A 24,542-nucleotide genomic window follows, 5' to 3' on the forward strand; every position below is an offset into this window, starting at 1 on the left:
TAGATACTCTATGTTTGTTGGAAGAGAAACATCTTAGGCCCCAATCCTGCAATTGACTCAGCACAAACAGACCTCCATGTCTATGCTAAACCTCACTGAAGTCAACAGTACTCAGTACAGGTACAGGAGTCCTCCCACATAGGGTATGTCTACACTGCAATGTAAGCCCAGGGTTAGTGGGACTTGAGTCAGCTGATCCACATTAGGGAACCCTGGGCTTTAGTGTCTACATTGTATTTTAACCCTACATTATATTTTCTAACCCATGCTCGAACCTAAGACCCTGGCATCCACACTGCAGTGCACAGACCCGGTTCCAAGTAACCATATTCTAGAGTCCCTAGTACCCTCTTCCCCCCCAAAAATGTGGCTGCTCTAGCCCTAGGACCATGGTGCACTGTGAGAAAATGTTACTACCTGCCCTGTGTGTTACAGAAAGTTTGAAGCAGCTCGCTTTGCAACAGGCTTGACTGATTCACTCACCATTGTAAACCCAGGAGGCTCTCTGATAGCGTGTTTGCAGATTGGTGATCAGAAGAGAATGGGTTAATGCTGACCTGAGCTGTTGCCGTTGGCACAGTGGGGGAGGCTTCCATTTTCAATAGAGTGGACTGTAGATCGTTGGGATAGAGAGGACTAAGAAAGTTATCCTGTGGAATTTTGGGATACTTCCAGCTGACTCTTGGAACCTGAGTCAAGTGGGACTGTGTTTACACTGCAATTAAGCAATAGAGTTCAGACCCTGGGTCCTGGCTTAACTTGAGCTCAGACTATCCAGTCCTGCAGGGTCCTGAGACCCTAGATCTGAGCCCTGTGTTAGCTCAATCGCAGTGTTGACACAAGGGGGGTTAAGCTTCAGCCTGGGCTCAAGCATGGGCTTACACTGCAGTGTAGACAGACAGTTGCAGGATCAGGATCTCAGTGGCTTTTGAACACAAATAGAATAGATTAGTTTACAGTGAAAAGAAGTTTGGACCATGCAAAATTATACTGATCAGACCTAAATTCAAGAGGCAACAGTTATCTGCAATAACTGTACAATTCTAGGGAGAAAAAGAAAAGGTTATTGAAGTTATTGCAATAATGGAAGTATCACTTTTAACTACATTGAATATTTACTTTTTGTGAAAATTAAGTTCTCTTCCCTTTAGAATATCAGTTTAAATGCCTAAAATTGTGAATTCCTTTTTCTATGAACATTCGTAGTGGTTGAAAGAACTTAATCTACAAATTGTAAATTGGTTGAATTGTTAAATTTCTGAGCACTACTGCTGGCTGCATAATTAGTTTAACAATAAATCCCCAAAAATACAGACAGTATTAACATATAAAGATGCCTGTTAACATTTTAATATTGGACCAAATCTAGGAGCACTCAAGAAACTCCAACAAAAGTTGATGCAAGTTTTCTCTAAAGAAAGATCAAGGACCCTCTTTGTGCATTCTTTATATGCCCCAAACTCCCATTGGCTTTAGTAGAAGTTTAGGCTATTCAAAGAGCGCAGGAATATAGGGATCAAGTGAAGACTACAAGATTTGGCATTTAGGACTTGACCAACATATTTCTGGAACTCTGGGATCAGGATTCTCATGTTAGTTACAGATTTTCACGCTACAGACGAATAATAAGACCCTGATCCTGCAAAAACTTATGAATGTTCTTAACTTTAAATGTACAAATATTGCATAAATATTGCATAAATATTTGTAGGATCTGGGCCTAAGGTTGGTTGCTTGTCATGGCTTGGCTGTGGCAAAAGTAAAAAAATTGAGAAGTTGTAATTTTGGAGCTTTTTTAAAAAGAAGAAAAATGGAAAATGCACAGAGGACCAGAATTTCAGATGATGTAAATCTGCATAACTCTGTTGACTTCCACAGAACTATGCTGATATCCACCAGCTGAGGATTAAGCCTAGAACACTTAAAATATTATTGGCTCTGGTTGGAAACTTTTCTAATGAAACCTTTATTTAAAAGAAAACCAAGGGAAGAAAAAGCTTCATGAATTTTTTGACCCCCACACTTCCCAATTTAGATAAGGATTAAAATGTTCAGAAGTGCCTAAAATCCCTCAGCACTAAGGAGATAAAAATCAATAGGAGTTAGGCTACTAAATACCTAAGTCAATTTTGACGATGGGACTTAGACACTTACTCTAGCTCTAATTACTATGTTTACTTTCTATTAGCAAAGAATTAAATAGTTGGGGTCATTGATAATTTAAAAGCATAGAAAGATAGCAAAACACCAAATGAGAGCCTCATGTGTAAAAGTTAATGGAAGAAATCCCTCTTCCACATGAAGAGGTTAAAATGGGGGGAGAAGGAGTAAACAAAAACAGAGGAATAGATAGGGAATGGGGAGCCGGAACACAAGAATGGAGGCACAGAAGGATTAAGGAATACAAAAGATAGAGAATATGCCCAGTATAAAATCCTTAGGCCCTTGTGTCTCAACACAGGCCATGAGTGATCGCATTCACTAGAGTTGTCTGTGAATACTCTTGGCCTTATCTTATTAATTTGGGTCCAGGACATACAATCCCACCTGTTGAAAGCAGTAAATCCCTCGAAGGTGAGCTTTCCCAATTAATACCACAGCATTCAGCAGAAGCTATATCTAGATCTGTAGGTAATACAGAGGATTGTATGGAAACTTGGGACTAAAAGCTTCATAAATCTAACAATAGTCTGTTAAAACATAGGTTTTATCTATGGCCCTTACCAAGATATCTTGCTCTTTATTACTAATGAAAAGACATACATTAAAAGTTATTACCTGGTTGTCAGATAGCCACAAAGCTGCAAGTTCTTTAAGCTTAGTAAAAGTGAATGGTAAATTCTTCAGTCTGTAAACAACAATATTGGAACAACATGAATGTTTCATGTATGCAGTCCTTTTAAAAGGACACTGTCAAGATTTTTATACAATGTATTTCAGCTGGATCATACTGAAATTGGTGGCATTTTTCATTTTTATTTTCTTTTTTGGTTTTAAAGAAAGATATTTTTATAAAGGATATTCTCATTGAATTATTGCATTTAAAAGCTAGAGCCACATTTTGAGCCTGAACAAACTGATAAAGTGCCTTTGAGATATTAAAGAACAATTGTCTTTGCCTTTTTGTTAACATATGTATTGGTAGTTGTATGAATATTCTCCCCCTTGCACAATGAGAAGTTATTATTCGAATTTGCCTGGCATTATACAATATCAATAAAAATCAGACAACTAAAATAATGGCTCATAACACAGTATTTCTTGGAAAGTACTTGCGTTAAGGGGATTTGTTTATAGATACAACATACCATTTAGCATTTTAATTTTCTATTATAATGTATTCTTTAATAATATGAAACACCTTTTTGAAGAGACACTATATACAGTCATTATGATTTTTCCCATAAGACAAAATGAAATGCAACAATAAAACAAAAGTTCTAAACTGGAAATTGTAGTTATATATGTGAACAGATATTTTCATGTAGTATCAGTTAGCTTGATCTGCTAAAAGTGACCTGCAAAAGAAGGGTGGGAATGGGAAATTTTCTCTCCCTGTCCCCTTTTTTGTTTTCCTTTTCTTTTTTGTTTGTTTCTTTATGAGGCATAATAAAGGCCTGAAAGTTTTTGTCCCAGGCCCCACAGGAAGACAGACAAGACACCAGGAATGTGGTTTAACTAGCCTTTATTAAGTAATATAGCTCAATAATTCATCCAGTGCAAGTCATCCTTCCTTTGTAATCTGTACCACCTGGTGGACAGCTGCCATCAGCCCTCCATCTTGTCAACCTGTTCCCAGCACCATTGCTGATCTCCATCACCCTCCACTTGTAGAAAGGTTAATTGGGGAGTAGGTCAGAAAGATGGGATTGTCTCCAGAGATTAGAGGTCCTAACCCCATTCCTTCTTTAGGAGGTGCTTTCTACTAATCCACTTCCAGTTTATGAGGAAACTGTACCTCCTACTGAATGATTTCCTGCACTAAGCACCTGCCAAGTTACAACAAAATGAATTTTACAGCCTAACCTACCCTCTAGGTCCCGGGAAGGTGAAAAAACCCACACCACCCTGGTTAAACTGGCAGTAAGGACAAATATTTCCTCCCATCCCCCAAAAGGAGATTGGCATGATACCAACAACAAGGCCCCCAAACCGTGTACTACTCTAATCTCAAGAGGGAAAAGGGAGCCTTTCTTTCTGGTACGAATTTATAAACTCTCCTGTTGTATCCACAGGAGCCATTAGACCAGGGGTGGGCAAACTACCACATCCGGCCCTCCATTCAGTTTAAACCGGCCCTCGAGCTCCTGCTGGGGAGCAAGGTCTGGGGCTTGCCCTGTTCCTGTGCTCCAGGCAGGGAGCGGGGTTGTAGGCTGCTTCCTGCATGCGTGCCGAGGCTCCCAGAAGCAGCAGCATGTCCCCACTCTGGCTCCTATGTTTAGGGGTAGCCAGGGGGCTCCATGCGCTGCCCTTGCCCCAAGCACCAGCCCCACAGCTCCCATTGGCCAGTAACTGTGGTGAATGGGAGCTGCAGGGCGGCGCCTGAGGACGAGGCATCGCACAGAGCCGCCTGACCGCACCTCCATATAGAAGCCAGAGGGGGACATGCCGCTGCTTCCAGGAGCTGCTTGAGGTAAGCACCACCCAAAGCCTGCACCCCGACCCCCTCTCATGCCCCAAGCCCCTGCCCTGATCCCTCTTCTGAATCTCAACCCCCTACCCCAGCCCAGAGACTCCTTCCACACCCTGAACTCCTAATTTCTGGCCCCATCCCAGAGCCTGCAGCCCCATCCTAGAGCCCTCGCCCTCTCCTGCACCCCAACTCCAATTTTGTGAGCATTCATGGCCTACCATACAATTTCCATACCCAGATGTGGCCCTGGGGCCAAAAGGTTTGCCCACCCCTGCATTAGACTTAGGCTTCATCTGTCTGTCCAACTAATCAGTCACAGAGCCCCCTCTAAAGGCCACTTCATCAGATGCATGCAGTGGAAAATACAGTAGGAAGATATATATATATATATAGATATATAGATATATACACATAGAACATGAAAAAATGGGGGTTGCCATACCAACTCTAATGAGACTAATTGATTAAGGTGGGCTATTATCAGCAGGAGAAAAATAACTTTTGTAGTGATAATCAAGATGGCCCATTTCAAATTTAAACCTTCTTCTGTGGCCCCAGACAGTGCATGCTATACACATGTAGACTTCCTCCACACCCATTTAAACTCCCTTTTATTTATCAAAATATAATTAGATGCCCCCTGTATCTTATTTATTGCCCCAACTTTGGCTCCCCATCCTTGAGTATAAGGGAACGTACACTGGTATATGTCTCACACTGAGGAGACAGAGAGAGAACTGTAGTAAGAAAGGCAACTAACAGGAATGAGTAAGAATGTGTTGTATTTTAACTTACACACATGTACACTTTTTTTTCTGGCTCCTCATGTGCACATTACATAAACTCACATCCCCTTACACTAATTCACACACTAGTAGGTAGGTGTGGGTAGGATTAAGGGAGTCTAATATAGTGTAAGTGTAAAAGGACCGTAATTTGGTCTCAGTTACACCACTGCAAATCCATTGACTTCAATGAGATTGCACCAGTATGAATGAGAATAGAATTTGGTCCAGTGCATCATTTCATATATCGCTTTTATTTAGTCTTTAGAGTCTCTGATATTTGGAAATAATTTATGCGTTTTAGATGCAGACAGCAGCCTGTGAAGATACACATATTCATGTAATCTGGTATATTTTTTTAATGCCAGATATCCAAATGACTTGTTGTGCCAAAATTAGGCCTTTCTGTAAAATAAAAAAATGTATAGTATTCTGTCATAGCTAGAAAAAGACAGTTACCTTTTCCATACCTAGTGTTCTTCAAGATGTGTTGCTCATGTCCATTGCATATTAGGTATGTGTGCTCGCCACATGCACCAGTGCTGGAAGTTTTTCCCTCAGCAGTATCCATAGGGGATTGGCTCTGGCGCCCTCTGGAGTGGCACCACTGGCTCCCTCCACCCTCAGTTCCTTCTTGCAGGAAACTCCAACAGTGGGAAAGGAGGGCAGGTTGTGGAATCGACATGAGCAACACATGTCGAAGAACATCAATTACGGAAAAGGTAATTGTCTTTTCTTCTTCAAGTGCTTGCTCATGGCCATTCCAATTAGGCGACTCCAAAGCAGTACTCCTGAAGGTGGATAGGAGTTCACGGACATGTAGATTGCAACACAGCTCTGCTGAACCCAGAATCATCTCTGGCCTGCTGAGTGGTGGCACAATGAGTGGTAAATATGTGAACAGAGGACCACGTTGCGGATCTACAGGTGTCATGGATAGGGATGTGCATCAGGAAGCCCGCCAAAGATGCCCACGCTCTCGTCGAGTGGGCTCTGACAATTGCCAGCGGTGGAACCCCCACCAGGTCGTAACAGGTCCTTATGCACCAGGTAATTGGTGCATAATTGGAAATCCTTTTTGAGGACACCGGGTGACCCTTCATCCTATCCGCTGTAGTGATGAAGAGTTGAGTAGATTTTCAGAAAGGCTTGGTACGTTCTCAGTAGAAAGCCAAGGCCCTCCAGATGTCCAGGGCATGAAGATGCCTCTCCTCACTGGTCTTGTGCAGTTTGTGACAGAACACTGGGAGGAAGATGTTCTGGTTCATATAGAAGGTGGAAACCTTTGGCAGAAAAGGTGGGTGGGGCTGCAACTGAATCTTATCTTTGTAGAAGACTGTGTACAGAAGTTCTGAGGTCAAGGCTTTAATTTCAGAGATCCGTCTTGCTGATGTCACTGCCACCAGGAATGCGACCTTCCATAACAGGTATGAAAGGGAGCAGGAACCCAGAGGCTCAAAGGGCGGGCCAGTGAGTCTAGAGAGGATCAAGTTAGGATCCTACTGCGGGACAGGAGTCCGTACCTGAAGGAAGAGTTTCTCAAGCCCTCTCAAGAATCTGACCGTCATATCATGGGAAAACACCATCTGTCCTTGGATTGGCGGGTGAAAAACGGAGATGGTCGCTAGATGCACTCTAATGGAAGAGTGTGCCAGGCCCTGGTTCCTCAAATGGAGCAGGTAGTCCAGGACAGCCTGTACGGAAGAAAGCAAGGGAGAAATGCTGCGCTTGGATGCATAGTGGAAAAACCTCAGGTAAGTCAGTCTGGTTGAGGGCTTCCTACTCCCCAGGAGGACCTGTTGGCCTCCTTCCAAACAGGTCTGTCCCTCCAGGTTCAGCCACGCAGAATCCACTGTGACAGTGGAGGGATTCCAGGTTGGGTGTAGGAGCTGACCATGGTCCTGTGACACAGGTCCGGGCGGTTGGGCAGAGGCGAGGGAGGGACTGCTGACAACCTCATGAGCGTGCCGAGCCAATGTTGGCAAGCCCACGCTGGGGCAATCATGACAACCTGTGCTATGTCTCTGTTGATCTTTGCCAGGGCCCTGCTGATGAACAGAATCGGAGGGAATGCGTACATCAGGCTCCAAGACCACAGCAAGAGGAAGGCATCAGAGAGGGAGCCCTTGCTCAGACCTTGCCGGGAGCAAAACCAGTGGCATTTTCTGTTCTGTCTGGTAGCAAATAGGTACACTTGGGGAGTTCCCCACCTTTGGAAGCTCATGCAGGCTACTTCTGGATGTGCCTCTTGGCAGAGAGTTGACAAATGCACTCCCACTTGCCTGTTGATGTAGAACATTGAAGCTGTGTTGTCCATCAGTACTCGTACCACCTTGCCCAACAGGTGGGGCAGGAAGACTCCACATGCCAGCTGGACTGCTCAGAGCTTTTTGAGCAGTTTATGTGCAACTTTGCCTCCTCCGGGGACCACATCCCCTGTGTCTGGAGGTCACTGAGATGCACATCCCAGCTGAGGTCCGAGGCACCCGACACCAACTCGAATAGAGTGAGAGGATGGAACTCCCTCCAGGGCTGTCCTGTGTCCTGTGGTCGGTCCACCATTGCACCGAGGTAAGTATGACCTGGGGAATGGTAACAATCTTTTCCAGGGGGTCTCTGGACTGGGAATAGACTGTCCGCAGCCATTGTTACAGGGGCTGTATTCGGAGCCTGGCATGGCGGACCACGTAAGTACATGCCGCCATGAGACCCAACAGGTGCAGACAGACCCTGGCTGTAGTCAGACGGAATGCAGAGACTTCCGCGATGAGGTTCGTCAATGTATGGAACCTTTCCAGCGGCAGAAACACCCTGGCACAGGGTGAGTCGTGGACTGCTCCGATGAACTCTATCCTCTGCACTGGCACTAACATCGACTTTTTGTCATTTACCAGTAGGCCTAGAGAGCGGCATGTGGCCTGAAGCACCGCAGCATCCCTTTGGGCTTGAGACCTGGAGCTGCCCTTGACAAGCCAGTCATTGAGGTACGTGTGAATCTGAATATCCCGGCACCTGAGGTAAGCTGCTACCACTGACATGCACTTGATAAACACTCTCGGTGCTGTCACCAGGCCAAACGGGAGGACCTCAAACTGGTAGTGGTGGGGCCCCACCATAAACTGGAGAAAGCGTCTGTGTCCTTGAAAGATCACTATGTGGAAGTATGCATCCTTCAAGTCAAGGGCGGCATACAGTCTCCCGGATCCAGGGAGGGGATAACAGAAACCAGGAAAACCATGCAGAACTTTGACTTCTTAGGTACTTGTTGAGATCTCACAGGTCCAGAATGAGCTGTAGACCACACTTGGCCTTTGGGATTAAGAAGTACCGGAAATAGAGCTCATTGTTCCTGTACTCGAGAGGAACTTCTTCCACCCCACCCAGCTCTAGTAATCCCTTTACTTTCTGCGTGAGGAGACTCTTGTGAGAGGGGTCCCTGAAGAGGGATGGGGAAGGTGGGTGGGAAGGGGGGTTAGAAAGGAACTGGAGGTATAACCCTGTTTCACTGTGCTGAGGACCCATCATTCTGAGGTTATAGCCATCCATGCAGGGAGGAAGAGGGAAAGGCGGCTGGAGAACACAGGGAAGGATGGATCTGGGGAACAGTCTGGTAGGTCACCCTTGGGCACACCCTCAAAATGATCGTTTGGCCCCCTGCTTATTACGGGTCGAGCCCGACTGGGCAGAGGGTGGAGGTGGGTGGCTCGGGCGGCGTTTGTAGCCCGTGGCTTGTTTATGGGGCTGTTTCTGCTGAGGCTGACTTCCCTGGCCCTGTGGCTGCTGCGGTTTGAACCGCTTATGTGCTGGGGTTGAGACATAGAGACCCAGGGTTTATAGGGTGGTGCAGGAGTCCTTGAGGCCATGCAACTTGCTGTCTGTTTGCTCCGCAAATAGGGCCCAACCGTCGAAAGACAGGTTCTGCACTGACTGCTGAGCCGCTGTGGATAACCCAGAGAGGAGCAGCTAAGAGGCTCACCGCATGGAGATAGCGGAATCCATGGTGAGGGCAGCAGCATCTGATGCCGCCTAGAGGGCCTCCCTGGCCACAGTCTTGCCCTCATCAAGGATCGCCCAGAACTCCTTCTTGGAAGCCTCCAGGAGCGACCCTACGAACTTGGCCATGGCTTGCCACATATTAAAGTCATATTGGCCAACCAAGACTTTGTGGGTGGCCACTCTTAGCTGAAGGTTGGAATACGAATAAACCTTTTGCCCAAAAAGATCCAGCCTCCTGGTGTCTTTATTTTTGGGGGTGGCCCTGGGTTGTCCCTGCCCCTCCTTGTGGTTAACTGCCTCGACCATAAGGGAACTAGGGGCTGGGTGGGAGTAAAAGTACTCATGCCCTTTGGTTGGCATGAAATACTTGCATTCAGCCCTTTTAGAGATAGGGAAGAGGCCAGGGTCTGCCACAGGGCATTAGTGATCTTAGAAACCCCTTCATGAAAGAGTAGAGCCACCTTGGCAGGAACCAAGTAGCAGAGGATGTCAAACAGAGAATCAGAGGGCTCTTGCAGTTCGTCTGCCTGAAGCCCCAGGTTAAAAGCAACTTTCTTCAAAGGTTCCTGGTGCGCCTTGGCATCATCCTGAGGAAATGGATGAGGGGCCCCTGTGATAGCCTCGTCTGGCGACAACGAGGATGATGCCAATGCTGCAGGAACCTCCACGTCCATTGGTGGTCCAGCAGCTTGCTCCCCTGGCTCCTCTTGAACCTTCAGGGTCCTACCCCCCAAAGTCTCCAGCACCGCAGGGGTATGGGATACTGAGGCTGCTGAGGCCGACACTGATCGAGCAGCCTGGAGAATCCCACAGGATTCCATGGGTACCATGGTGTCGGCCACTGCACTTGGGACCACGGGACAGATTTTGGTACTGATAACATCGTCTGCACCGTCAGTACCGGGGCTTGTCCCGCAGTCAGGGAATCCCGCTCTGAGCCGGAGCTACCAGAAGAGCGGTCGGTCTCTGGTGACTAGGATCAAGCTGAGCGGTGGCTCTTGTCCAACCGGTGCCGGTTGCTGCATCCCAAAGTCGACCTTATACCATGCCATGTGGGTGCCACTCCAGAAGGCACCAGAGCTGGTCCCCTATGGATACTACTGAGGGAAAAACTTCCGGCACCAGTGCATGTGGCGAGCACACACATGTAATATGGAATGGACATGAGTAAGCCCTCGAAGAAAATGTGGATCTGGAGCTCATTTGCGGGCTTGATCCTGCTCCCAATGAAGTTAATTTGCCACTGTGTTAATGGAAGCAGAATCAGGGCTTCACTAACTGAAAGTTAAAGTTGGGAGGATACATTTTTGGGAGGATTCATTTCTCCCGAGTCTCAGAGATCCAAATATAAAATCTAGCTTCAGATGCATCATGCTGATTTAGGACACTTCCTGAAGGATAAGAGACTTGTGAACCAATACATCTTACAATGATTAGGACTGGCCAGAAAACAAGTATTCTGTTTTGTGAAAATTTTTGGAGGTTTCCAAATTTGTTTTCATTCTGCATCACAACAAAAAAGAAAGTAACTTGTACAGTAACTGGAGCTCTTTGAGATGTATTGTCCATAAATATATATTTAACTCTTATTTTTGTGCATGCACTCCATACTTTTGAGGTTGGAGTTTTTTGGCCAGCAGTGTCTGTGGGGGCTGCATATGAGCCCTGAATGCCCTCATACTTCCATACCGCAGGCAGAAAGGATGATGTGGGACCAATTGCCACTAAGTCCCATCTCTACCACAGAATACAATCCATAATAGTACTCTGAAGCAGAGGGGAAGAAGTGCAGGTTGTGGAATATATATACTGCTTATGGACAACATACAAAAAACCCCTCCAGATACTGTACTGTATAGATAAGTATCTTTTCTTTCTTCTTTGAGTATTTATATATTTATTTTCCACTCTTGGTGAATCTCATGAGTTATTTAACTAAGGTGATGGGTACTCAGTTTCACTTAAAAATAAACTGTAAAACAGCTCTGCCATCAGAAGTGTCTGCTCTGGAAGCTTCCATTAATATGGCATAATGTCTGATAAAAGTACATATCGAACCCCAGGTGGCAGCTTCAGAGATGTCAACTATGGCAATGCTTCACAAAGAAGTAGTCAAAGCTGCCTGCACCCTAGTGGAATGGATTCTAAAATTATCTGGTGGATGTAATTTAGCTATTTCATAGAAGTGTCTAATACACCCCAAAACCCACTTAGATAATCGTTGGATGAAAATAGGGTAGTCTTCTTTGAAAAGTATAAGAATAGCCTAGGAGAGCACCTAAAAGGTTTTATTCACTGTAGGTAAAAGAGTAGAGCCCTACATACATCAAGGCTATGTAGCTTAGCTTGGCCATTATTAGAAGGAGGCTTGTGAAAAAATGTAGGTAGATATATAACCTGATTTAAATGGAAGCTCAGCACTATTTTTTATATGAATTTATGGTGTTGCCTAAGAGATACCATGTCACAGTGGAAAACAGTATGGGGGGGGGGTTCCCCATGAATGCTCCTATCTCACCAATTCTCATAGCTGATGTGACTTCTACAGGGAAGGAAATCTTCATGGATAGGCATGAGACCTGCCAATACACAATTAAGGTCCCATGTGGGGTTTGGATGTCTTATAGATGGAAAAACTCTCAACAAACCCCCAAGGAATCTGGACATAGTGAGAAGTGGGAAAGTGGAAAAGTGTTTATCCCTCTATAGGTGGACAGTAAACTGCAAGATGCACCATAACATAACTGATCGAAAGCCCTGAGTTTCTCAGAGAGTGTAAGTTGTCTAAAATTCCAGGGATCTGTGTCTCAAAAGGCTGAAAATGGTGGAGTGCACACACACCTGAAAATCATCTTCATATAGCAGCATAAAAGTTTTCCTGGTGGAATCTTTCCTGCTATTAGAATGCTCTGTACATCAAACACAACAACTTTCTTTCTTAGATCAGTGACGCAAGCAGACCAGGTGCCAGCTCATGTCAAGGCCCTCAGGTCTCAATTGAACACTGAACAAATACATAGCCAGAATCAGTTTGGTTCACATGTGTGTTGGTACTGTTAAAACAGGTATTAGAATTGTAAGTATGCGTTTAGTTTAGACTTTATGAAATGCTTGTAAGTTGCTGCAGGCATTAATCTTATTTATTATGTTCGTATCCTATGTAATGAGGTAATGTTTAAGTGTTTGCTCTGTAATTGCAAATCACCAGTCAGGAGGAAAGTATTAACAAGAGTAAAATACTAGTTTCCAAAAGGAGGTGTTATCTCCTGCCCGACAAAGGAGGTCCATCAACACTAGACAAACTATTGTGGAACATCAAAGAACAAAAAACTTTGTTGAGGGCTGCATGAAGGGCTGGCTAAAATTATTGTACATTCCAAGCAGGAAGAGGAGAGGTGCAAGTGAATTCCTCCCCACAGATTCATTTGCAACTTGAAGCAAAAGGAAGAATTGTATCTTTTATGTTGCTTGGACTCTGAGAGGCAAGGATTACTAAGCATAAGCAAAAGATACCAGTGCTTGGCCTGGGTTAGCCATAAAGGACATATAGAGCTTACTTATCATAGATGCTTCTATCACTTTTGGAAATTTAAGATTGGAACTTATTTATTTGTATGTGTGTGCACACGCACGTATTTACCTGCTTTAACTTTGTAAATAACTCGTTTCCTTTTCTTAATGAATACATCTTTAGTTAGGTTATTATAGGATTGGTTACAAGCATTATATTTCGTGTGAGATCTAAGGTGCAACTGACCTGGGGTAAGTGATTGTTTTTTTGGGATTGGGAGTAATCTGAATATTGCTCTTTGGTGTAAGGCACAATCTATCACACAGGATGGTGAGATAAATTGGGGTACCCAAGGAGACTGTCTGTGTCTTCATGTTAAGGCTGTCACAGTGTTTGAGGAATTCTCACTTGGTAAATGGTTGGTGAAATCTAAGGATAAAACGCACAACCATTTTGGAGTTTGTGTCCTGCTCCATAAATGTCTTCCTTGAGGTTGGTACTCATGCTCTTGAGCCACTGCAGGCAGCCTGACAACTTCCATCCAGAAATTATGCTGTTAGATGTAGGGTGCATGAGTTGAGATGAAGGACGGTGCCTCCATTCTGGGACAACAGGTCTGAGAATAGCAAAAGTAGTTTCAGAGGATGTCTTAACAATTTCACCAGTTTGAATACCAGAACTGCTAGGATAACAAACATTTCTTGTTTCTCTTTGTCACAAAATGTCTATTGATGAATGACCCCTTTCCTCGAAAATCAACTGAATCGTGAATTGTCCACTTGTGCTCTGATGAAAAGTGTCTGCTCAAATTGTCCACTAGCATGTTCTGCAGATACTGAAGGTGAACTGCTGCAAGAGAGAGCTTGTGCTGAATACATTAATTCAGTAACTGAACTGCTTTTCAGCACAAAGGAGATGATTGAGCCCCTACCTGCCTGCTTACATAAAACATGGCAGTTGTGCCATCTGTCATGATCTGAATGGACAGTTCTTGTATTAGAAGGAAGAACTCCAGGCAAGCTTTATGAACTGCTCTGAGCTCTAGAATATTCATTTGTGACTGTGCCTTCTTGGGAGTCCATAATCCAGGAGCAAAGGGTCCATCACTATAGTTTTGGTTAGGAGGAGTTGGGGGAAGGGACTCCCATGCATACCTTGTTGGGGTCCTTCCACCAACTTGGCGAGAGAGAAAATGTTGCAGAACCATCAGAGGCATGTCTAAATTGTGCCTGCTTGGAATGTACACTAATTTTAGCCAGCTCTGCATGCAGCATAGATGTAGTCTGGCATGCAATATGATAAAAGTGCAGGTGGCATGTGTCCTAGATCCTCAGAAAGTTCATACTGTTATTCAAGGATTTTCCTGAAGCTCGGAGAGGAGCATGGATATAACCTTGGACCTGTCCTAAGGCAGGTAAACTCTGTTTTAAGGTATGTCTCAAATGGAGCTGGAAGTAGACATACCCACACTGAATCTGACTGGGCTAGAATGTTAAAAACAGAAGTGTAGCTGTGGCAGTGTGAGCAACAGAATGTATGTCTACCTGAGCTTGAAGTTAAACCTCTACCTCCAGCATAGACTTACCCTTAGAACTAAAATGATCCCTATAAACTCTATGAGTTGGTGTCAAAACAGACTTCTCTGTTGACTTTTATGCTGAATGACATCAATAGCAGAAGAATGCTATGTATGGAACTATGAACTTTTTGGCAAGACTTGCCTATGATGAGCCAGTCAATCAGATATGAATAGACCATTATTCCCTGTCTCCTTAAGTGTGCTACTTAAGTAGCTACTACTGCTATGACTGTGGTAAATTCTGTCAATGCTAGAGAAAGGTCAACGGGTGGAACTCTGTACTGGAAGTGGTTTTGATTGACTAGAAATCTCAGAAATTTCTTGCATACCAAATATATGGCAATATTAAAATAGGTATCCTACAGTTTGAGAGCCATAAACCAATCTTCTGCATCTAATCATGGTATTATGGAGGCTAAGGTGACCATTCTAAACATTATCTGGCAAATACAGGTACTAAGCACTTTCAGATACAAAATTGGCCTCCACTCTCCATGGGTATGAGGCAATAATTTGAGTAGAAATATTTTGCGCTGTGTCCTTATCTTCCTCACAGACTTTCTCTAGAGGCCATGTATCCAAAGAAGATGCTTGAAGCTGCACTGTTTTCAGTTTCTGTGTTGCTCTCTCTCTGAGGTGCTGCATGCAAGGTATGCTCATGATAACTTCAGAAGCTCCAGTACAGGAATGTTATAAAGGAAAGAGAGGAGGGGCCCAAAGGAAAGGATACCAGGGCATGATTCCCCTCATAGCTCCATACATTCACTGTTTGTAGGAGACCCCAGAATCCTCTCTGACCCATAAAACTCAGAAGAAGGGGCTTTAGAGGAATAGGTGAAAGATGGCTTCGTTGGGGGTCGGAAGAATAAAATAAGTCCATTTCCAAAAGAGTGGCTGCAGAGACAGAGGTACTAAATTGTAACCCCACAACAGCAGTCAATGCTTGAGAAAAGTTTGGAACTGTTGTGGGGCCGCTTAACACTGAGGATGGAGTGGAGGTTAAAGATAATCTAGGCATGGCCCAATATCTAAACAAATACTTTGCCTCAGTCTTTAATAAGGCTAAAGAGGATCTTAGGGATAATGGTAGCATGACAAATGGGAATGAGAATATGGAGGTAGATATTACCATATTTGAGGCAGAAGCGAAACTCAAACAGCTTAATGGGACTAAATCGGAGGGCCCAGATAATCTTCATCCAAGAATATTAAAGGAATTGGCACCTGAAATTGCAAGTCCATTAGCAAGAATTCTTAATGAATCTGTAAACTCAAGAGTAGTACCGAATGATTGGAGAATTGCTAATATAGTTCCTATTTTTAAGAAAGGAAAAAAAAGTGATCCGGGTAACTACAGGCCAGTTAGTTTGACATCTGTAGTATGCAAGGTCCTGGAAAAAATTTTGAAGGAGAAATTAGTTAAGGACATTGAAGTCAATGGTAAATGGGACAAAATACAACATGGTTTTACAAAAGGTAGATCATGCCAAACCAACCTAATCTCCTTTTTTGAAAAAGTAACAGATTTTGAAAGTTCATACTGTTGCTTGATTTTGAAATCAAAATCTAGATTTTGAAAGTTCATACATGAAGCTTGGCAACATGTGACCTCCAGAAGAGGTAAGCGGAATGTCCGGGTTCCAGTAACACAGACACAGGTAACTAACCGCTTTCATGTTCTCTCCACAGGTACCAATGCGGAGAGTGGACCAGATGATATGTCTGGGGGGAGAAAGCAGAAGGAGACTCCGCTGGTTGGGAGACATGAGATGCGATGTCCTGAGGTTGGGGGTTCCACGACCACCACTCCCAAGAGGAGAAGGCGGGTGGTGGTGGTCGGGGACTCTCTCCTCCGGGGGACTGAGTCATCTATCTGCCGCCCTGACCGGGAAAACCGAGAAGTCTGCTGCTTGCCAGGGGCTAAGATTCGTGATGTGACGGAGAGACTGCCGAGACTCATCAAGCCCTCGGATCGCTACCCCTTCCTGCTTCTCCACGTGGGCACCAATGATACTGCCAAGAATGACCTTGAGCGGATCACTGCGGACTACGTGGCTCTGGGAAGAAGGATAAAGGAGTTGGAGGCGCAAGTGGTGTTCTCGTCCATCCTCCCCGTGGAAGGAAAAGGCCTGGGTAGGGACCGTCGAATCGTGGAGGTCAACGAATGGCTACGCAGGTGGTGTCGGAGAGAAGGCTTTGGATTCTTTGACCATGGGATGGTGTTCCATGAAGGAGGAGTGCTGGGCAGAGACGGGCTCCATCTTACGAAGAGAGGGAAGAACATCTTTGCCAGCAGGCTGGCTAACCTAGTGAGGAGGGCTTTAAACTAGGTTCACCGGGGGAAGGAGACCAAAGCCCTGAGGTAAGTGGGAAAGCGGGATACCGGGAGGAAGCACAGGCAGGAATGTCTGTGAGGGGAGGGCTCCTGCCTCATACTGGGAATGAGGGGCGATCAACAGGTTATCTCAAGTGCTTATATACAAATGCACAAAGCCTTGGAAACAAGCAGGGAGAACTGGAGGTCCTGGTGATGTCAAGGAATTATGACGTGATTGGAATAACAGAGACTTGGTGGGATAACTCACATGACTGGAGTACAGTCATGGATGGTTATAAACTGTTCAGGAAGGACAGGCAGGGCAGAAAAGGTGGGGGAGTAGCACTGTATGTAAGGGAGCAGTATGACTGCTCAGAGCTCCGGTACGAAACTGTGGAAAAACCTGAGTGTCTCTGGATTAAGTTTAGAAGTGTGTGCAACAAGAGTGATGTCATGGTGGGAGTCTGCTATAGACCACCGGACCAGGGGGATGAGGTGGATGAGGCTTTCTTCCGGCAACTCACGGAAGCTACTAGATCGCATGCCCTGATTCTCATGGGTGACTTTAATTTTCCTGATATCTGCTGGGAGAGCAATACAGCGGTGCATAGACAATCCAGGAAGTTTTTGGAAAGCATAGGGGACAATTTCCTGGTGCAAGTGCTAGGGGAGCCAACTAGGGGGAGCGCTTTTCTTGACCTGCTGCTCACAAACCGGGTAGAATTAGTGGGGGAAGCAAAAGTGGATGGGAATCTGGGAGGCAGTGACCATGAGTTGGTTGAGTTCAGGATCCTGACGCAGGGAAGAAAGGTAAGCAGCAGGATACGGACCCTGGACTTCAGGAAAGCAGACTTTGACTCCCTCAGGGAACAGATGGCCAGGATCCCCTGGGGGACTAACATGAAAGGGAAGGGAGTCCAGGAGAGCTGGCTGTATTTCAAGGAATCCCTGTTGAGGTTACAGGGACAAACCATCCCGATGAGTCGAAAGAATAGTAAATATGGCAGGCAACCAGCTTGGCTTAATGGTGAAATCCTAGCGGATCTTAAACATAAAAAAGAAGCTTACAAGAAGTGGAAGGTTGGACATATGACCAGGGAAGAGTATAAAAATATTGCTCGGGCATGTAGGAAAGATATCAGGAGGGCCAAATCGCACCTGGAGCTGCAGCTAGCAAGAGATGTCAAGAGTAACAAGAAGGGTTTCTTCAGGTATGTTGGCAACAAGAAGAAAGCCAAGGAAAGTGTGGGCCCCTTACTGAATGAGGGAGGCAAGCTAGTGACAGAGGATGTGGAAAAAGCTAATGTACTCAATGCTTTTTTTGCCTCTGTTTTCACTAACAAGGTCAGCTCCCAGACTGCTGTGCTGGGCATCACAAAATGGGGAAGAGATGGCCAGCCCTCTGTAGAGATAGAGGTGGTTAGGGACTATTTAGAAAAGCTGGACGTGCACAAGTCCATGGGGCCGGACGAATTGCATCCGAGAGTGCTGAGGGAATTGGCGGCTGTGATTGCAGAGCCCTTGGCCATTATCTTTGAAAACTCGTGGAGAACGGGGGAAGTCCCGGATGACTGGAAAAAGGCTAATGTAGTGCCCATCTTTAAAAAAGGGAAGAAGGAGGATCCTGGGAACTACAGGCCGGTCAGCCTCACCTCAGTCCCTGGAAAAATCATGGAGCAGGTCCTCAAAGAATCAATCCTGAAGCACTTAGAGGAGAGGAAAGTGATCAGGAACAGTCAGCATGGATTCACCAAGGGAAGGTCATGCCTGACTAATCTAATCGCCTTTTATGATGAGATTACTGGTTCTGTGGATGAAGGGAAAGCAGTGGATGTATTGTTTCTTGACTTTAGCAAAGCTTTTGACACGGTCTCCCACAGCATTCTTGTCAGCAAGTTAAGGAAGTATGGGCTGGATGAATGCACTATAAGGTGGGTAGAAAGCTGGCTAGATTGTCGGGCTCAACGGGTAGTGATCAATGGCTCCATGTCTAGTTGGCAGCCGGTGTCAAGTGGAGTGCCCCAGGGGTCGGTCCTGGGGCCCGTTTTGTTCAATATCTTCATAAATGATCTGGAGGATGGTGTGGATTGCACTCTCAGCAAATTTGCGGATGATACTAAACTGGGAGGAGTGGTAGATACGCTGGAGGGGAGGGATAGGATACAGAAGGACCTAGACAAATTGGAAGATTGGGCCAAAAGAAATCTAATGAGGTTCAATAAGGATAAGTGCAGGGTCCTGCACTTAGGATGGAAGAATCCAATGCACCGCTACAGACTAGGGACCGAATGGCTCGGCAGCAGTTCTGCGGAAAAGGACCTAGGGGTGACAGTGGACGAGAAGCTGGATATGAGTCAGCAGTGTGCCCTTGTTGCCAAGAAGGCCAATGGCATTTTGGGATGTATAAGTAGGGGCATAGCGAGCAGATCAAGGGACGTGATCGTTCCCCTCTATTCGACACTGGTGAGGCCTCATCTGGAGTACTGTGTCCAGTTTTGGGCCCCACACTACAAGAAGGATGTGGATAAATTGGAAAGAGTACAGCGAAGGGCAACAAAAATGATTAGGGGTCTAGAGCACATGACTTATGAGGAGAGGCTGAGGGAGCTGGGATTGTTTAGTCTGCAGAAGAGAAGAATGAGGGGGGATTTGATAGCTGCTTTCAACTACCTGAAAGGGGGTTTCAAAGAGGATGGCTCTAGACTGTTCTCAATGGTAGCAGATGACAGAACGAGGAGTAATGGTCTCAAGTTGCAATGGGGGAGGTTTAGATAGGATATTAGGAAAAACTTTTTCACTAAGAGGGTGGTGAAACACTGGAATGCGTTACCTAGGGAGGTGGTAGAATCTCCTTCCTTAGAGGTTTTTAAGGTCAGGCTTGACAAAGCCCTGGCTAGGATGATTTAACTGGGACTTGGTCCTGCTTTGAGCAGGGGGTTGGACTAGATGACCTTCTGGGGTCCCTTCCAACCCTGATATTCTATGATTCTATGATTTTTTAGATAAAGGAAATGCAGTGGATCTAATTTACCTAGATTTCAGTAAGGCATTTGATACTGTGCCACATGGGGAATTATTAGTTAAATTGGAGAAGATGGGGATCAATATGAACATCAAAAGGTAGATAAGGAATTGGTTAAAGGGGAGACTGCAACAGGTCCTACTGAAAGGCGAACTGTCAGGTTGGAGGGAGGTTACCAGTGGAGTTCCTCAGGGATCGGTTTTGGGACCAATCTTACTTAATCTTTTTATTACTGACCTTGGCACAAAAAGTGGGAGTGTGCTAATAAAGTTTGCAGATGATACAAAGCTAGGAGGTATTGCCAATTCAGAGAAGGATCGGGATATTATACAAGAGGATCTGGATGACCTTGTAAACTGGAGTAATAGTAATAGGATGAAATTTAATAGTGAGAAGTGTAAGGTTATGCATTTAGGGATTAATAACAAGAATTTTAGTTATAAGTTGGGGACGCATCAATTAGAAGTAACGGAAGAGGAGAAGGACCTTGGAGTATTGGTTGATCATAGGATGACCATGAGCTGCCAATGTGATATGGTTGTGAAAAAAGCTAATGAGGTTTTGGGATGCATCAGGAGAGGCATTTCCAGTAGGGATAAGGAGCTTTTAGTACCATTATACAAGGCACTGGTGAGACCTCACCTAGAATACCGTGTGCAGTTCTGATCTCCCATGTTTAAAAAGGATGAATTCAAACTGGAGCAGGTACAGAGAAGGGCTACTAGGATGATCCGAGGAATGGAAAACTTGTCTTATGAAAGGAGACTTAAGGAGCTTGGCTTGTTTAGCCTAACTAAAAGAAGGTTGAGGGGAGATATGATTGCTCTCTATAAATATATCAGAGAGATAAATACAGGAGAGAGAGAGGAATTATTTCAGCTCAGCACCAATGTGGACACAAGAACAAATGGGTATAAACTGGCCACCAGGAAGTTTAGACTTGAAATCAGACGAAGGTTTCTAACCATCAGAGGAGTGAAGTTTTGGAATAACCTTCCAAGGGAAGCAGTGGGGGCAAAAGATCTATCTAGTTTTAAGATTCTACTTGATAAGTTTATGGAGGAGATGGTATGATGGGATAATGGGATTTTGGTAAGTAATTGTTCTTTAAATATTCAGGGTAAATAGGACTAATTCCCTGAGATGGGATATTAGATGGATGGGATCTGAGTTAGCCAGGAAAGAATTTTCTGTAGTATCTGGCTGGTGAATCTTGCCCATATGCTCAGGGTTTAGCTGATTGCCATATTTGGGGTCGGGAAGAAATTTTCCTCCAGGGCAGATTGGAGAGACCCTGGAGGTTTTTTGCCTTCCTCTGTAGCATGGGGCATGGGTGACTTGAGGGAGGCTTCTCTGCTCCTTGAAATCTTTAAACCATGATTTAAGGACTTCAATAGCTCAGACATAGGTCAGGTTTTTCGTAGGAGTGGGTGGGTGAGATTCTGTGACCTGCGCTGTGCAAGAGGTCGGACTAGATGATCAGAATGGTCCCTTCTGACCTTAGTATCTATGAATCTATGAATCTATGACAGTGGGCCCAGATACCAGTGAAATGTGAAGTCCTACTGATGCTTCTGTGGGACCAAGAGTTGTTCTATGACTTGCTCTTGGACCTGGACTACTCTGTACAGCAGATCACCCTTAATCACATAATATGGCCCTGGGCCCTTGACTCTCCCCTCCACGGGGACCCCATTTACCTCGACTACCTCTTTACGAATATTGCTGTATATATATCACTGGCCTGATCCTGACCAAAATTCCCGAGTGAGGTCCCCATTTGTCCAAACTCAGGGGGATCTAACTCTGTCTCCCCCTCGGGGAAAACCCCTGGGGAACAAGGTCTGGCTACTGGGTCATTGATCTCCTGCCCCGCCCCACTGTCTGTTGAGCCACCTCTTTCCCCTACAAGCGTAGATTTCTGGTACTGGGTCAAGATCCTTGTTCCCCTCCTTTTGTCCATCCTCCATTTCCTCAGAGTCTTCCAGGGCTTTCCCGGCAGGGAGAACAAATCCTGGCCATATTCGTGGAAGGCCAGTTGGGGGTTATCTATCTGGGCCACCCCCTGGGTCCCAGGTTCATTATTTTCTTCCACCTCCTCCCCAGGGAGTAGGCTATCAAACTCCGGGAAGTCTTGTCTGATAAGGACTGGGTAGGGCAGTTTTCTCACCGTCACCTTAGTGGGGTTTCCGAGAACTTCTATTTTTATGGGGATGGTCGGGTAGTAACTGACATTCTCATGCACAGAGGATATTCCTGAGCGTTTGGCCCGGGATAGTTCGTCCTGCCCGACCAGCTTTCCCAAGAGCAGCATGATTGCACTTCCCGAGTCTACTAACACGGTGCTCTCTATACCATTCATCTTAACGGGTCTAGTGTATCTATGAGGGACCATAGCAACCCCTACTAGACTTATTAGATCAAATGGTCCCCCTATATCTCCCAGTTCGCATTGCATGGGCTCTTCTAGATTTGTGCATTGGGCAGGATGTGCCCCAATTTGCCACATGCATAACATCGGTACCCTGCTCGGGGCAGCCCCCGATTTTTTGAGCTACTGGGCTTTATCCCCTGAGCCTTTCTTCCCCCAGCCTCAAGTCTCTCTGGGACCTCTGGCTGCTCTTCGGCCTCCTTCCTCCCCTCCAAAGACCAGCCTGGTGTTAGGGCAAACCAGGGCCTTGGCGCAGAGACTTGTCTCCGATTCTGGTGCCTTCCTTCCCCGGTGGTCCGCGAAAGTTCTTGGGCTGCTAGGTGTCTCTCTACGAGGGCAACCAGTTCATCGTAGGAGGAGGGATCGTTTTGGCAGACCCACCCCTGTATGTCCGGCAGCAACTCCCTCATGTACCTGTCCAACAAGAGGATTTCCACTATCTTCTTCGGCCCATGGATCTCGGGATGGAGCCACTTCCAGGCGAGGTGGATTAAATCAAATAGCTGGGTCCTCAGCGGTTTGCTGTCCCGGTATTTCCACTCATGGAAGCGCTGGGCCTGTATGGCTGATGTCACACCTGACCTTGCCAGGACTTCCGCCTTCAGCTGGGGGTAATCATAGCTGTCTCTGTGGTCATGTCGAAATAGGCCTTCTGGGGCTCCCCACACAGAAATGGAGCCAGGATACCTGCCCACTGGTCTTGAGGCCAGGCCTCCCGCAGTGCGGTCCTCTCGAAGGCGAGGAGATATGCCTCTATATCATCATCCGTAGTCATCTTCTGTAAATAGTTGCTTGCCCGCTGCAGCTGAATCCCCTGGGGCCCGTGCATCAGTGTGGTCAGGGCTTTTAATTGGTTCACTACTTCATTCAGGGTGACTCGATCTTGGGCCACCTGGTTCATCAGTAATTGGTTCATCTCCTGTTGGACGCATACTGACTCTTGCTGGGCAAGCATCTGCACCCTGGTAGCCTCTTGTTGGGCTGCAGTGGCCTGTACCAATGCCTTCACTATATCCTCCATTTGTGTGTGTGTGTGTGTGTGTGTGTGTGTGTGTGTGTGTGTGTGTGTGTGTGGTGTGATTTACCCTGCCCTGAGATGGCTTGCCACAGAGCCTTACTCACTTACCACATCCTACTTCTAACGTCACGTGTGGCAAAATACCTTGTTTGCCTCAGTAGGCTCAGTCCTTTTTAGCCTTGGAAACTCAGGTTTGGGGCAAGGCAAATCCTTATAGGTGGCACAGGGTCCTGCTACTCATCTCCTCAGTCAGTCCATTGTGCTTGTTTTCCTTCCCTTCTGGGGAGTGAGTGCAGCCTCCCTAATGGGAAGGTCTGGTGTCTTGCTGCAAACAGCCTACTGGCAACTTCCCTGCTCCTCTCACTCCCTCACTCTTCCCCTCCTACCACCCAGGGGAGGGTTTAAAAAGGTCCCAAGTAGTTGGAGTCAGCTGAACCTAACTGATTCTCTAGCAACCTCTTTTCCAGCTGAACCTTATTGCCCTGTGGTTCTCTCTCCTCAGTGGATAGGGAGGGGCCTTTAAACCCCTGGGACTAATTACTACCCCCGTTTTGTAGTTGTTTGTCCTGGGTTTACTACTACATATATGTATATATTTTGCATTGGTGTAGACTGACTACTGATGACAGACAATAGTCATATCCCCAGCTGCTGTAAATCAGCATAGCTCCACTGATTTCATTGAAGCGATGCTGATTTTCACCTCTAAAAATATGGCCTTATATGCGTCCTCTGCTGAGCAGAATAGATGATAGAAAAGTGCACTATGCCCATTAAAATTTTAAAGAGAGTGTTTAATCTGCCTTGCCTCCATTTATCCAGCATTTCTGATGAGAACATTCAGAAAGTATACCAACTGCACAAAGAAGTCTAAAGTCTATAAATGTGCTATTCAACAAAGTGCTTATCTTTCATGCTTAAATGCCTACATTTCTCACTAGACAGTTTGGAAAATTACTTACATAATTGCTTTTTTGTGTAATACATAGTTAAGGAAAAATGTATTCACAATATTAAGTTATCCTAGGTGAAAGATGAACTGGTGCCCGGATAATTTATGAAGGAGTTACCTAAACTAAATTAAAATATAATTCAAAAGCAAATGAGAAAGTTACTCACCTTGCAGTAACTGAAGTTCTTTGAGATGCGTGTCCCTGTGGGTGTTCCACTCTAGGTGACGGTGCGTCCCGGTGCCGTTGATCGGAGATCTTCGGTAGCAGTGCCTGGTTGGAACGCACGCACTCAGTTGG

At 45.6% G+C, this 24,542-nt stretch overlaps 1 protein-coding gene across 4 annotated transcripts in view; it reads right to left on the reverse strand.

The window, feature by feature from the left end:
* Window positions 1–24,542, reverse strand: part of LRRC7 (leucine rich repeat containing 7) — a 380,755-nt gene that overhangs the window by 80,584 nt on the left and 275,629 nt on the right. For all 4 annotated transcript variants that reach the window (XM_043490855.1, XM_043490857.1, XM_043490856.1 and 1 more), the window contains exon 14: window positions 2,779–2,848. In XM_043490855.1, coding sequence (XP_043346790.1) covers window positions 2,779–2,848 — 70 coding nt within the window. The remainder of the gene's footprint in view (window positions 1–2,778; window positions 2,849–24,542) is intronic.

Source organism: Dermochelys coriacea, chromosome 8, assembly GCF_009764565.3.
Source record: "Dermochelys coriacea isolate rDerCor1 chromosome 8, rDerCor1.pri.v4, whole genome shotgun sequence".
Lineage (NCBI taxonomy): Eukaryota > Metazoa > Chordata > Testudines > Dermochelyidae > Dermochelys > Dermochelys coriacea.